General features: G+C 44.0%; 2 protein-coding genes and 2 non-coding genes across 9 annotated transcripts in view; 3 read left to right on the plus strand and 1 right to left on the minus strand.

The window, feature by feature from the left end:
• The window catches only part of Tsr1 (TSR1 ribosome maturation factor), an 11330-nt gene extending 5086 nt beyond the window's left edge, over positions 1-6244 (plus strand). Inside the window, exons 8-15 of one of the 2 annotated variants that reach the window (XM_021212037.2) lie at positions 1395-1588; positions 2377-2539; positions 2745-2855; positions 3456-3588; positions 4889-5005; positions 5341-5481; positions 5566-5640; positions 5749-6244. In XM_021212037.2, coding sequence (XP_021067696.1) covers positions 1395-1588; positions 2377-2539; positions 2745-2855; positions 3456-3588; positions 4889-5005; positions 5341-5481; positions 5566-5640; positions 5749-5927 — 1113 coding nt within the window. In that variant the 3' untranslated portion in view covers positions 5928-6244. Of the gene's footprint in view, positions 1-1394; positions 1589-2376; positions 2540-2744; positions 2856-3455; positions 3589-4888; positions 5006-5340; positions 5482-5565 lie in introns of both variants that reach the window. The other variant, XM_029545909.1, reaches the window with a different exon arrangement.
• Srr (serine racemase) overlaps positions 1582-13243 on the minus strand; it is a 21821-nt gene continuing 10159 nt past the window's right edge. For 2 of the 5 annotated variants that reach the window (XM_021212043.2, XM_029545910.1), the window contains exons 2-8: positions 9865-10036; positions 8702-8828; positions 8418-8521; positions 7586-7705; positions 7148-7222; positions 6568-6777; positions 6163-6387 (exon numbers count right to left, since the gene is read on the minus strand). In XM_021212043.2, the coding sequence (XP_021067702.1) occupies positions 6172-6387; positions 6568-6777; positions 7148-7222; positions 7586-7705; positions 8418-8521; positions 8702-8828; positions 9865-10032 (1020 nt within the window). In that variant the 5' untranslated portion in view covers positions 10033-10036 and the 3' untranslated portion in view covers positions 6163-6171. Of the gene's footprint in view, positions 1749-3365; positions 3505-6074; positions 6388-6567; positions 6778-7147; positions 7223-7585; positions 7706-8417; positions 8522-8701; positions 8829-9864; positions 10037-13243 lie in introns of those variants that run through there. The other 3 variants (XM_029545911.1, XM_029545912.1, XM_021212042.2) reach the window with 3 other exon arrangements.
• LOC115065449 lies at positions 2964-3056 on the plus strand. The gene has a single exon (XR_003845233.1). It is a non-coding gene; the product is annotated as a small nucleolar RNA SNORD91 family (small nucleolar RNA).
• On the plus strand, positions 3670-3760 carry LOC115065447. The gene has a single exon (XR_003845231.1). It is a non-coding gene; the product is annotated as a small nucleolar RNA SNORD91 family (small nucleolar RNA).

Below are 13243 nucleotides of genomic sequence, written 5' to 3' on the forward strand. Positions count from 1 at the left end.
GTATACTGTAGCTGTCTTCAGACACTCCAGAAGAGGGAGTCAGATCTTGTTAAGGATGGTTGTGAGCCACCATGTGGTTGCTGGGATTTGAACACTGCACCTTTGGAAGAACAGTCAGGTGCTCTTGCCCACTGAGCCATCTCACCAGCCCCTCTTTTTTTTTTTAATTTTATTTTAAAGATGATCTTACTAGCCCATAGGTGACCTTGAACTCACAGCAATCCTAATCTTCCCAGAACTAGGATCATACAGGCATGTGACACCAAGCCTGATTGTTTAGCTTTTTTTTTTAAATGTCGGGGCATTTTATTACTGTTTGATAGGGTTTTTTGTTTGTTTTGTTTTTATTCTTTTCATGCACCCCCTGTATTAACTCTGAGCTCACTGTGTAGCAGAGGACGACCTTGAATTCTTCATTCTCTTGCCTCTACCTCCCCAGTGCTTAGATTATAGAGGTACTCTAGCATACTTAGTTTTGGACGTGGTGTTAGGAATTGGTCAACCCCCAGGGCTGCTTCACAAATGCCTGGAGAGCATATCACCAGTTGAACCACACCCACACACATTGTTTTTAGGTGGGGGGGGGCTTTTTGAGGGAGGTGTTTGAGACTGGGTCACATGTTGCTCTTTGAACTATCACACACCCCCTGCCTCCCAAATGGCATGATGAGAGGTGCCCATCACTATGCCCATCTTGCTTGCTTGTGTCTATGTAAACTAGTGTGTGGTAGTCAGGAAGCTTACTGGAGTCATTTCTCCCTTTCCACTATTTGAATTCCATGGATATAACGCAGATGCAGGTTTATAAATAGATCATCAGGGTTGGAAACAAGCATCCTTACACATTCAGCCATCTTATAGGTGCTATGATTTTATTTCTTGGGGAAGTAGTCTTATGTATCTCAGGCTGCCTAGAACTCTAGCTGAGGGTGATCTTGAACCCAGCTGTTGATGCTGTAGGCATGTGAGATCTGCCCAGCTTTAGGCTCTAACCAAGAGCTTCATGTGTGCTAGGTAGAAAAGCACTCTTAACAATTGAGCTATGGGGCTGGTGAGATGGCTCAGTGGGTAAGAGCACCCGACTGCTCTTCTAAAGGTCCGGAGTTCAAATCCCAGCAACCACATGGTGGCTCATAACCATCCAGAACAAGATCTCACGCCCTCTACTGGGGTGTCTGAAGACAGCTACAGTGTACTTACATATAATAAATAAATAAATCTTTAAAAAAAAAAAAACAATTGAGCTACATTTTTTTCTTTTTTTTTTTTTTTGAGACCATCTTAGTCTCACCCAAACTGCCTTCAAACTCACAGTGAATCGCCTGCCTTACTTCCTCGATGTTCAGACTACAAGTATGTTTCATATTGCACGTTTTTAATTCTCCATTTTAAAGGATGGGAGTGGTGAGGAGGAAGAGGAAGAATGTGAAACTATGACTCTTGGGGAGTCTGTGCGTGATGATCTATACGATGAGAAAGTAGATGAAGAGGACGAGGAGAGAATGTTGGAGAAATACAAACAAGAAAGACTGGAAGAGATGTTTCCAGATGAAATGGATACCCCCCGTGATGTGGCTGCTAGAATTCGGTTAGTAAACAAGCTTTATTTACAACTTTCATGGTTTAGAAGTATGTGAGCAGAAAGCAAATAAAGAAAAGCACTGTTCTTGTTGAAGGACGGGCTAACGTGCTATGTGAGAAGCAGCAGCAGCAGCATACTCTCAAGGCTTAGAATTGTTCAGAGGGCCCTAGTGAGAGAGACATGAAAGTTAATTAGCAGATGGTCCTTGTGGGAGTAAATGCGCAGAATGTTTTCTTTTGGAAAGTAAGAGTGTATATTTTGAAAGAAAGCTTGTAAAAGCAAGAAAATGTAAGGCTCTAATGTAAGGCAGGTCGAAGAGCCATATTCCTGACAGGTACTTGTAAGTACTTGTCCCCTTTGAAAAGCCTGGGTTGGTTGTGAAATACTTGTTAGAAGCTGTTGTAGAACATGGGTTTTGCTAAAGCTATTTGTTTGGAGATTGTGTGAAAGATAGGCTCTCGTGCAGACCAGGCCAGCCTTGATTCTTTGCCTCTATGTTTCAAGAGCTGGGAATGTAGGTGTGTCTTTCCATGCCCAATTCTAGCCTGTTAGACCATTTTGGTGCCTTAGTTTCTTGAGACAGTTCAGGCTGATGTGGAACCCTGATCCTGCCCCAGCATCCCGAGTGCTAGCCTTGGTTGTGCTGTGCTGGGGCCTGGGCTGTGGGCAAGTGTGCGTGCTAGGTAAGCACTATGTGCGCATCCCTAGCAAGAGTGCTCTGAAACCCGAGAGAGCCTTCACCTTTACACAGTGCAGTGCTAAGCTTCTTACTGTCTTTAAAACGTATGTTTTAGATTTCAGAAATACAGAGGCCTCAAGAGCTTCCGGACATCTCCTTGGGACCCTAAAGAAAACCTTCCTAGAGATTATGCTCGGATATTTCAGTTTCAGAATTTTGTTAATACTAGAAAAAGAATCTTTAAAGAGATTGAGGAAAAAGAAGCTGAAGGAGCTGAGGTACCGGCCTTCTGCGCACCTTCTAGTCTGTTTTGTTTGAGATCATGCTGCTTGTTTGGGAATGCGTAGCTGAGAAGGTTGAATCGGGGTGGTCAATGCATCTGAGGGTCAGTCCTGAGAGATGAGGCTTAGCACATAGCTGGAGAAAGGTCTCGTCACTGGCACAGTAAGGGCAGCCCTGTGACTGTTGTGCTTTCTCCTGCAGGTTGGCTGGTATGTTACACTCCATGTTTCTGATGTCCCTGTCTCAGTGGTCGAGTATTTCAGGCAAGGAGCGCCCTTGATTGCATTTTCCTTGCTACCTTATGAACAGAAGGTAAATTGGTGTTTTGTGGGAAATGAAGAAGTACAAATATCTTTCCCAAGTGTACACACTTTGCTCATTGGGATGAGAGAGCCTATCTTTTTGATTGAGGAATTGAAATAGAGAAGTCAATGATGGTTATGCCCAAGATGTCTGAACCTGTCTGAAGCATCTTTGTGATGTAGTCTGTGTGGTTCTGAGACTTCTCTAAATGCGTTTTTCAGATCAACATGGGAGTTAGCAGTTGTAACTATCTATGCCCATGTCTAGGTCCTTCTCTAGGTAGCCTATAATCGTGTATCCTGGGAGTGGGAAGGCTAGCATAAAGGTTGACGAGGCTTGGATGGTTGTGCCTGGGAGGGTCTGTGGTGGTAAGGTGATGTGAAGGACGCTTACTGTGGCTCTTCAATATTACTGTGGAGCAGTGAGGTAGCTTACACATGTGCACGGAAGAACAGATGAGGCCTCGGTGCACCATGATGTCAGTTGGTGGATACAGAGGACTCGTTCAGTAGCATGGTTGGTTCTCAGTGTGATTGATTGCTTGCTTTGCCTTGCAGGTCAGGCTGTTGTATGCCTAGACTGTGAAGCTTTTTCTTATTTGGTCCTCAGATGTCAGTATTAAACATGGTGGTGAGCCGGAACCCTGGCAACACGGAACCTGTGAAGGCCAAAGAAGAACTGATCTTCCACTGTGGGTTCAGGCGCTTCCGGGCCTCGCCTCTGTTCTCTCAGCACACGGCAGGTAAGCTCCAACAGCTGCTGGGGCCTTGCCACCTCTTTGTGATTGAAGTCTCTGGGATTAAAAACATTTTTAGTACTCTGACTTAGGAGCCAATGATGTTTTTATTCAAAATGTCTGAACCTGTCTGAAGCATCCCAGTGATGCAAGCTGTTGTACTGAGGCTTCTCTGCTATGAGTATTGTTCCAGAGGAGGTATTAAATCCCAGTGTAGCTTTAGGAGTAGGAATATGTGTTGCCTGCTCACTTGGGGCTTTTGCCTTTTGGTGACTGGAGACAAGATGGTGACAGGTTCACTGGTGCTCTGGGTAGATTCTCTTACCATCGTGTGACCATTTTGTAAGCAGAAGTTTTACTGAAGAGATGGCGGATCTTGTTGCACTGAGCTGGGTCTTCCCACCTTTCCCTCCTACTATTACTGTTATTACTTGCTTGTTAAGTAACTTGTGTGCAGCTGTCTCGTTTTACATTCTATTTTTATTTATTGATAATTGAGAGACTAGGTCTTAATATGTTGCCCAAGCTGGCCTTGACCTTCAGAATGCTTGGGGTACTGAGGCGGAGGGGGACACCACCATGCCCAGCTGGCACTGTTACAGAGGCACACTGACAGGCCTGAGTGATTGAAATATAAAGTAACATGGACTAGTTACTGAACCTGAGGACCTACAGTTAGTGAGTGCCATGACCCCCATGGCGGAGCAGAGAACTGTCTTCTGACTTCTATGCATATGTGCCCCCACACCCCCAAATAAATCAGATTTATTTAAATGCTTTTTATTGTTTTGAGAAAGTAAGGTGAACAGTTTCCCTACGAGCTTACTCTCCTACACCCAGCACAGAAGCAGTCATCTCAAAGCCCATGGTCACTGACACGGGAAAAAGCCGGAGAGTTAGTAGTATAGAGAAACAGAAAATGAACTGGGAACTTTAGCCCTTGATGGGAGAAGGTACACAGCAAGTTCAAGGCCAGCATGCAGTACATGAACTCCTCTCAAAACTAAGCAGACAGGAGCCTGTAGAGGCACCCAGGTTGGATTCCCATCACACAGTAGTCAATGTGGGGAGAGGCACCTGCACTCAGATACACGCACATAAATAAAACGCCAACACTGAGGATATGCTGAGGGTCTGCGCCAGAGCACTTAGTGTGCACACGGCCCTGGGTTTCATCTCCATTGCTGAAAGTTTAAAGAGTGGGGCTAAGTGTTGCAGCCGTACAGCTTTTGACACTTTGCATTGCTTATGATTTCTCACAACGCCTTTTGCTTTTCTATTTACTTATTTTGGACCCTTATGGAAGCTGATAAACATAAATTTCAAAGATTCCTGACTGCTGATGCGGCCTTAGTGGTGACAGTGTTTGCGCCAATCACGTTCCCTCCTGCATCTGTGCTGCTTTTCAAGCAGAGAAGAAATGGTATGTTGGATTTGGAATGTAATACTGAACATACAAGTACCCACTAGCACCATAGCTCTTCTGTACTTAGGTCTTGCTGTAGTAAGGAATACTGGTGTTTTGTTTTGTTTTAAATACCCGTTTCAGCCTCATTGAGGGTGTAAGCCCAGGGCGATACGCCAGTTGTTACCTGTTGGCACCCTTAAGTACATGCTAATCAATATATGTAAGGTGGGTGTGAGGGACTGGTTCATTAGAAATGTCTTTTAGTGGTCTTCCTTTGCCTCGGGAAAGTAGCCCAGTAGATGGATGGGTCCTTCAAGTAGACGTAGACTGACAGCGCTCTCCTTTCTTAGGAATGCACAGTCTCATCGCTACAGGCCATCTGTTTTCAGTGGATCCAGACAGGATGGTCATAAAGAGAGTGGTTCTGAGTGGTCATCCTTTTAAAATTTTTACTAAGATGGCAGTAGTGCGCTACATGTTCTTCAACAGAGGTAGGTGTGAGTGAAGGACAGTGGTAGGAAGATGGCCTTGATGCCCTGTGGGTAAATGTTTAACTTTATGTGTTCCATTCTAAGAGGATGTGATGTGGTTTAAGCCTGTGGAACTGAGAACCAAGTGGGGCCGACGGGGACACATCAAAGAGCCTCTAGGTAAGAACCTGGGATTCCCAGGTGTTGGTTATCTGGGACTAGTGGGCTGGAAGTTCACTGCTTACAAGTGTCTGCCTTACTTTGACCAATTCTGCATTTTCCTTCTAGGTACCCATGGCCATATGAAGTGCAGTTTTGATGGGAAGCTGAAATCTCAGGACACAGTATTAATGAATCTCTATAAGCGAGTATTTCCCAAGTGGACTTATGACCCATATGTACCAGAGCCTATACCTTGGGTTAAAAGTGACATCTCTTCAACAGTGTCTGAAGTAGACATGGAGTAACAGAGATTCAGTTGGGTTCTGTCTCTACTGTAGCCAAAACTCCAGTGTTGGAGTCTGTGGGTTGTGACTGGGTTGTGACTGACTAGGCAGTTTGTGCTTGGTATTTCAGCTGTCCAATCTCTGCTAAGTACAGAATTTATATTATTATTTACATATACTTTCTTGATTAGGAATTTGAAAATAGTTTTTAAAGGGAGGATGGAAACAAAATTTTCATCTAGAGACATCTTATCTCTTCTCTAATTTAAACAGAAAGAGTCTGGTAAGGAGCTGGCCGTTCAGCCTGCTTCACCCAGTCTAGGGAGGTTAAGTCTACATTCCCACCACTGAGTACAATACAGATGTTCTTTACTTCTGGAGAGACTGTTTGGAAATGCTGAGACAGCACTGCAGCCAATCCAACACCAGCAGTAGGCTCAATGAGCAGTTTCATTCTTTCCCACACCAGCTGGGTTGCATACTGTTGGCACAGAAAGGAGCAAGGATTAAGAACCAAGAAATGGAGCCAGAGTCTAGTAGGTTACATTCTAAAAATGAAGCTGACATTTGGGTTTGTTGTGATACGTATGTGATCGACTGTCTGGGTTCTGTTAACAATGCCTGAGAAATTAGACTGGCGGTTTTCTCGTCTAGGCCTTACCTTGATTTCATCTTCTGTGACAGTGAAGACATCATCCACAAGGTCCCTTATAATAGGCCAGGTATTTAAGCCAATGCTGGATCTGACACCATCTGCTATGGTTTCTGGAGGTTGAAGATTGGGGGTCAGTTCTCCTTTCAGTTTAGACTGGTAGCAGTCATCTGCATTCGAGGGTTCAGCAGCATATACCTTCACACTAGGTTTCAGGGCCTGGGGAAGGAAGACGCACGTTACAATACAGCCTTTGTCTGCGGGAAGGAGGCAGAGAGTATGATGGGAATGGAAACGTGACCTTGAAGCACTTTAATAAAAGTTGTATCTGATAACTGGCTTGTCTGGATTCTAGTAATTGGGAAGGGCCATAGCGTTGTGAGGTGGGCTTGAGTAAGGATGCCACCATTGTAACTGCTTCTAGAGCAGCATAGAGCAAAAGGACAGTGGGCAAAGAAGGCCATGAGAGGTAATGGTCCTCTACCTAGTCTAGGAAGTCTAGAGGGTGTGTCTCCCCCCACCTCCACCCCCAGACAGGTCCTGGGATTAAAGGTGTGCACCACCCCGCACAGCGGGGCTGTTTTCTTACCTTAATGGTAATGGCTATTCCGGCAACCATTCCTCCTCCTCCTACTGGTACCACCAGTGCATCTACCAAAGGAACCTGTAGTAATAATGTAACTAGGTCAATTAATAAACCTTTATGTGGGCTGGAGAGGTGGCTCAGAGTTCAATTCCCAGCAACCACATGGTGGCTCACAACCATCTGTAATGGGATCTGATGCTCTCTCTGGTTTGTCTGAAAAGAGCAATGGTGTACTCATACATAAAATAACTGGCTGTCCTGGAACTCACTCTGTAGACCAGGTTCGCCTCAAACTCAGAAATCCTCTTGTTTCTGCCTCCCAAGTGCTGGGATTAAAGGCATGTGCCACCACTGCCCAGCAAAATAAATCTTTAAATCTTGTGTACATAAAATCCACAGCAAACCACTTTACTAATAGCTACATAGAATTATGCCATTTACCTGGTTCAGCACTTCCAGGGCAATTGTTCCTTGTCCAGCTATCACTGCAGGCTCCTGGTTGGGATGGACCAAGATGCCTTCTGTTTCTTGCATAATTCTTTGAGTGACCTTTTCTCTGGACTAAAAAGGTAGCGTTAATGTAGCTTAGTTGACTTAAAGTGAGTGTAGTTTCCCAAAAGTCTAATTCTTGATACTTCAAAGCCAGATTTTTTCACATTTCTCTCGTGAGAGTAGCTATAAATAAACATAGTATGCTGGAGTACTTGTGAGAAAAATGCATTTTTCATTGGGTGACCGAGGAGCTTCATCACATGACATAAACAAGCTATGCTTTTTTTTTTTTTTTTTTTTTTTTGGTTTTTCGAGACAGGGTTTCTCTGTGTAGCCCTGGCTGTCCTGGAACTCTGTAGACCAGGCTGGCCTCGAACTCAGAAATTCGCCTGCCTCCCGAGTGCTGGGATTAAAGGCGTGCCGTGCGCCACCACGCCCAGCCCAAGCTATGCATTTTTAAAAGGATGTTTGAAGTTAAGTGCAAAGTATACAAGGTTAGAATTTGGCCTTTCTGAGGAACTGAGAGGAAAATGCAGTATATTAGGAAGGTGGAATGGCTGGTTTGTCTAGGCCGAACTCGCCATTCTGTCTCAAACTCCTGAGTGCTAGAATAGACATGTCCTATCAAGCCTGGCTTTAGTCATATTAAGCTGAGACTAATGATATCCAGTAGAGATAGATGAGTGATAGATAATAGGTTGGCCATACTAAGAGAAGAGGGATAAAAGAGGCAGACAGTCACGTGAAGATACCAAGTGCTGCTGAACACTGCTCTCTGTACCTCATCACTCGGTCCACTGTATACTATCGATGCTCCATAGGCTTGGATTGCCAGTTTCTTGCAGTTGGGAGCTGTTTGGGGAACCACAATGTAAGCAGGAATTCCTGGGAGGGGAAGAACATGATAGGTATGAGGGCTGTCTAGGATAGGAACTTAGGTCATTTTGCTTAGAATCAAACAGGGGCAGGTTTGTTGGAAACTTCCCACAGCTGCCATCCCACTTAACTGAAATTAGGATGTTTTACCATTTGTACTATTGATACTACCCTGAGAAAATTACATACCTTCCAGTTTAGCAGCATAGGTGAGAGCCTGGCCATGGTTTCCGCTGCTGTGAGTAACAACTGCTTTGGGCTTCTCTTCTGGAGTGCCAGGAATTAAGCCTCTGATGGCATTAAGGGCACCTCGAATCTGGAAGAGTAAATTATAAATGGTGCATTTCTAACAATGGGAACATGTTCAGACATGCATTCACTTGTTTATTATGCAAACAGTAGAGAGTATTTACACAAACAGCCTGCTATGCACTTGAGGCTACAAGATAGACTATTGCTTGAAAGCAATAAACTCAAGCATGTAAAAATAATGAGAAGCCGGGCATGGTGGTGCATGCCTTTAATCCCAGCACTTGGGAGGCAGAGGCAGGCAGATTTCTGAGTTTGAGGCCAGCCTGGTGTTCAGAGTGAGTTCCAGGACAGCCAGGACTGCACAGAGAAACCCTGTCTCAAAAAAACCAAAAAAAAAGAAAAAAAGAAAAAGAAAAAAAAGACAGCCCAACAGTTGAGAGGCCCTGGGTTCACTTCCCAGTACCCATATGGCAGTTCACAACTCTCTATAACTCCAGTTCCAGGGTATGTGACACACTCACACAGACATGCATGCAGGCAAAATACCAATACACATAAAATTTAAAAAGTTAAAAAATTTTTTGTGGTGATTCCTTTTTATTTTTTATGTGCATTGGTGTTTTACTTACTGTTGTGAGCTGCCATGTTGGTGTTTAGAACTGAGCCAGCATCCTCTGGAAGAACAGCCAGTGTTCTTAACCTGAGCCATTTGCCAGCCCCAAGTATTATTCATAATAGCAAATTAGCTTATAACCACTTTACTTTGTAAACCAAAAAAAAAAAAAAAAAATGCTGTGTAACCATGGGCACTCTTATTCCTGATCCTTCTGCTAAGATACGCAAAAATGCACAGCTGTACAGAACAGCCAGGTGTGGTGCTTCACATCGTTAGTCTTTTAGACACGATTCATGGGACCACAGTAATAATGGATTTTAGGCTGTGTGAAAGTGGCATAGCAATGTTGTAAACCTGGTACCCACATCTTCAAAATTGCGCAACCTCTTGTTTCCAGATGCAAAAAGTCATTTATTTACCGTTAGTGGACAGAAGAATAAAGCCAATAGATTTGGAAAACATATATAATAAAACTGATTTTTACCTTAAAAGACCCAGTTTTCTGGAAGAGCTCACATTTGAAGAAAAGATTGCGCCCTGCTATTTGATTCAAAATGGAGCTTGTTAGCACTGGGGTGAGGTGGATAGAGTCTTGAATGTTGATATGAGCTTTTTCAACATCAGCAAAGGAGATGCAGTACTGAGCACACATGGTTCTGAAACCCAGGAACAAGGCAAGGGGTCAGAGCACAGTCCAAACAATGATTCTTTAAAACACTGAAACAGGACAACGGCCCTGGGATGGGGGCAGGACTGCAGTGCTACTGAAACTGTTCCCATTACCAGTGTTTGGTTCAGAGAGGAACTTCCTTGAATCCGAAGTTTTCAGCCCCACCCCTACCCCCCTACACACACACCTCTTGGCACTGGTACAAGTATGTACCTTTCCATCATTGTATAGCCAGGCTGGCCTTGTATTTACAGAGATGCACCTGTCTCTGCCTCCTAAGCACTGGGAGTAAAGGCTTGAACCTATTGTTTGTTTTATGAATCTCAAGTTTCTTTATGTCATCCAGGCTGGTATAAACCCCATGGGATCCTTTTGTCATAGCCTTCTGATTCCTGATACTATTCCTGTGTGCCATTGTACCTGACTTATATTTTTATTTTAAGAATTGACACATACTGTGACAGGCAATGTAGCTCAAGGCACATTAGGTCATAATGACCTAAGTTTGGTCTCCAGGACCCATATGATGGAAGAAAAGCAGCCCCCAAGTTGTCCTGACCTTCATACATATGCCTTGTCTCAGAAAACACACACACACACACACACACACACACACACACACACACACACACACACACACACACACACACACACACACACACCACTTACATTAATGTATCCAGGAGTGATGGGGCACACCTTTAATCCCAGCACTCTGGAAGCAGAGACAGGTGAATCTCTGTGTTCAAGGCTAGCTTGGTCAACATAGTAAGTTTCAGGTTAGCTAGAGTTACACAGTAGAGAGTCTGACTACATAAATGAACAAAAGTTATTTTGAAGAAAAAAAAAAAAAGTAGGCTATTTGTTTTTTCCAGAAACCAAGGTTTCTTTCTGTGTGTAGCCCTGGCTGTCTGTACACCAGGCTGTCCTCAAACTTAGAGATCCACCTGCTTCTGCCTTCTGAGTGCTGGGATTAAAGGTTCATGCCACTACTGTCTGGTTAAATGGTTCTCTATGTGATTGTATATGTGCATAGCATGTGTATGTATGTGCACAGCATGTGTATGTATGCATGAGCCCTGGAGCTCTGTTTTACTCTTTGGAGGATTCTGCCATGCTAACAGGCTGTGACCCTCAAACTCACAATCCTCCTGCTTCCACCTCTTGACTGCCAGAATTACAGCCATGTGCCAATATTTCTGGTTTGTAGGCTCTGTTTTCTTTTGAGACAGAGTCCCATGTAGCCCAGGGTGGCCTTCAATTTATGTAGCCAAGGATAGGCTTGAATTCCTGATCTTTCTGCCTCCATCTTTCAAATGCTAGGATTACAGAAGTGGGTCATGAAGCCTGGGTGCATTGTTAATTTTGATTCTTTTGGGAAAGGGTCGGCTTCTGTAGGGGAGGCTGGCTTGGAACTCATTGTGTAGACTAGGTGGTCCTTGAACTGGGGGCAGTCCTCTTGTCTTGGCCTCCCAATCCTTGGGATTACGGTATGAGTCACCACACCTGGATCAGTCTTACCCTTTTTAGTTCTAAGTGCTGAGATTTCAGACCTACACCACTGTGTCTGGCTTTAGTACCATTTTAATAAGTCATTATCTGTTTCCAAAACATCCATCCATCACATTTAACATTAAACATTTTCTTGCTTTTTTGGGGGGGGGCTCAGTTTCCTCCGTTTCATAATTGTATCTAAAGGCACACACAGTTCTAAGACATTGTAAGCGTCATGTTGGTGCGGTGATGTCAGTCTTGTAACGTTTGATATCGACTGCCAAGCCGACTATCAGTCTAACAGAAAATATCTGAAAGATGCTTGTTCACGTCTGCCTTGCACTGCTTTGTTGTCGTGGTTTGCGCTTTTGGGACAGAGTTCCTCTGGGTAGCCCTGGCTGTCCTGGACCTTGCTTTGTAGATCAGGCTGGCTTTGAACACAAAGATCCACCCGCCAACCTGCACCACAGCACCTGGCACACTGTATTGCTTTTTATTACATTTTCTTTTTCCTGTGTCTTGGGGTGGGTACCCACCATGACATCAGAGAAAAGCTTTGGGAGTTGGTTCTTTTCTTCCACCATGTGTGTCCTGGGGATCATACTTGGGTTGTCAGGCTCTAATCCAAGTGTTTTTACCCACTGAGCCAGCTCTTCAGCCTGCTATATAATTTAAAAAAAAAAAAAAAAACACAACTTTTTTTTTCTAGAATTATGTGAATGAGTGTTTTGCCTTGGTGTATGTGTGTGTGTATACCACGCGCATGCCTGATGCCCATGGAGGCCGAAGGGATCAGATCTTCTGGAACAGGAGTTCCAGGTGACTGTGAGGTGCCACATGGCTGCTGAGGCTCAAACCTGGGTCTTCCCGAAGGGCAGCTACTGTTCTTAACTCCTGAGCCAATTCTCCAGCTCGTACTATGACATTCTAAGAATAATTATTGATAATATAAATGAAGACTAAGATTTTTGTGTATTTATCATTATCTTGTTAGCTTTTAAAGTATGTCCCCACTACTGTCTTGGATGGGATCCAAGGACTCAGGGTAAAAATGCTCTATCAGTGAGCTTTACCCACAGTCCCAGCTAGCTTCTTTTTAAAAAGATTTATTGTTTTTATTTATGTGTCCGGGCATGCCCGTGTGAGCTTTGTGCACCACATAAATCCTGGAACTTGAGTTACAGGTGATGTAGCCACTGGGCCCCCTGTGTTTTGCCAGGCTAGCTGCTGCCTTTTAATCTTTTATTTTTATTTTTTTCTAATTTCAGATTTGACTTAAGGTAGTTTTCCTTTTTTATATTTTGAAATAGGGTTCCCCTGTGTAGCCTTGGCTATCTTCTTTTTTTTCCGAGACAGGGTTTCTCTGTGTAGCCCTGGCTATCCTGGAACTCATTTTGTAGACCAGGCTGGCCTCACACTCAGAAATCCGCCTGCCTCTGCTTCCCGAGTGCTGGGACTAAAGGCGTGTGCCACCACGCCCAGTTGGCTATCTTTGAACTCACTTGTAGACCAGGTTGAACTTGGACTCAGAGCTCTGCCCGCCCCTGCCTCTACCTCCCAAGTGCTGGGATTAAAGGCGTGTGTCATCACCACCTGGCATGGTTTAAGGTAGTTTTTCTTTTCTTTCTTTCTTTCTTTCTTTCTTTCTTTCTTTCTTTCTTTCTTTCTTTCTTTTTTTTTTTTTTTTGTTTTTTTTGAG

The sequence above is a fragment of the Mus pahari genome, chromosome 14, assembly GCF_900095145.1.
Source record: "Mus pahari chromosome 14, PAHARI_EIJ_v1.1, whole genome shotgun sequence".
In the NCBI taxonomy this organism is placed as follows: Eukaryota; Metazoa; Chordata; class Mammalia; order Rodentia; family Muridae; genus Mus; species Mus pahari.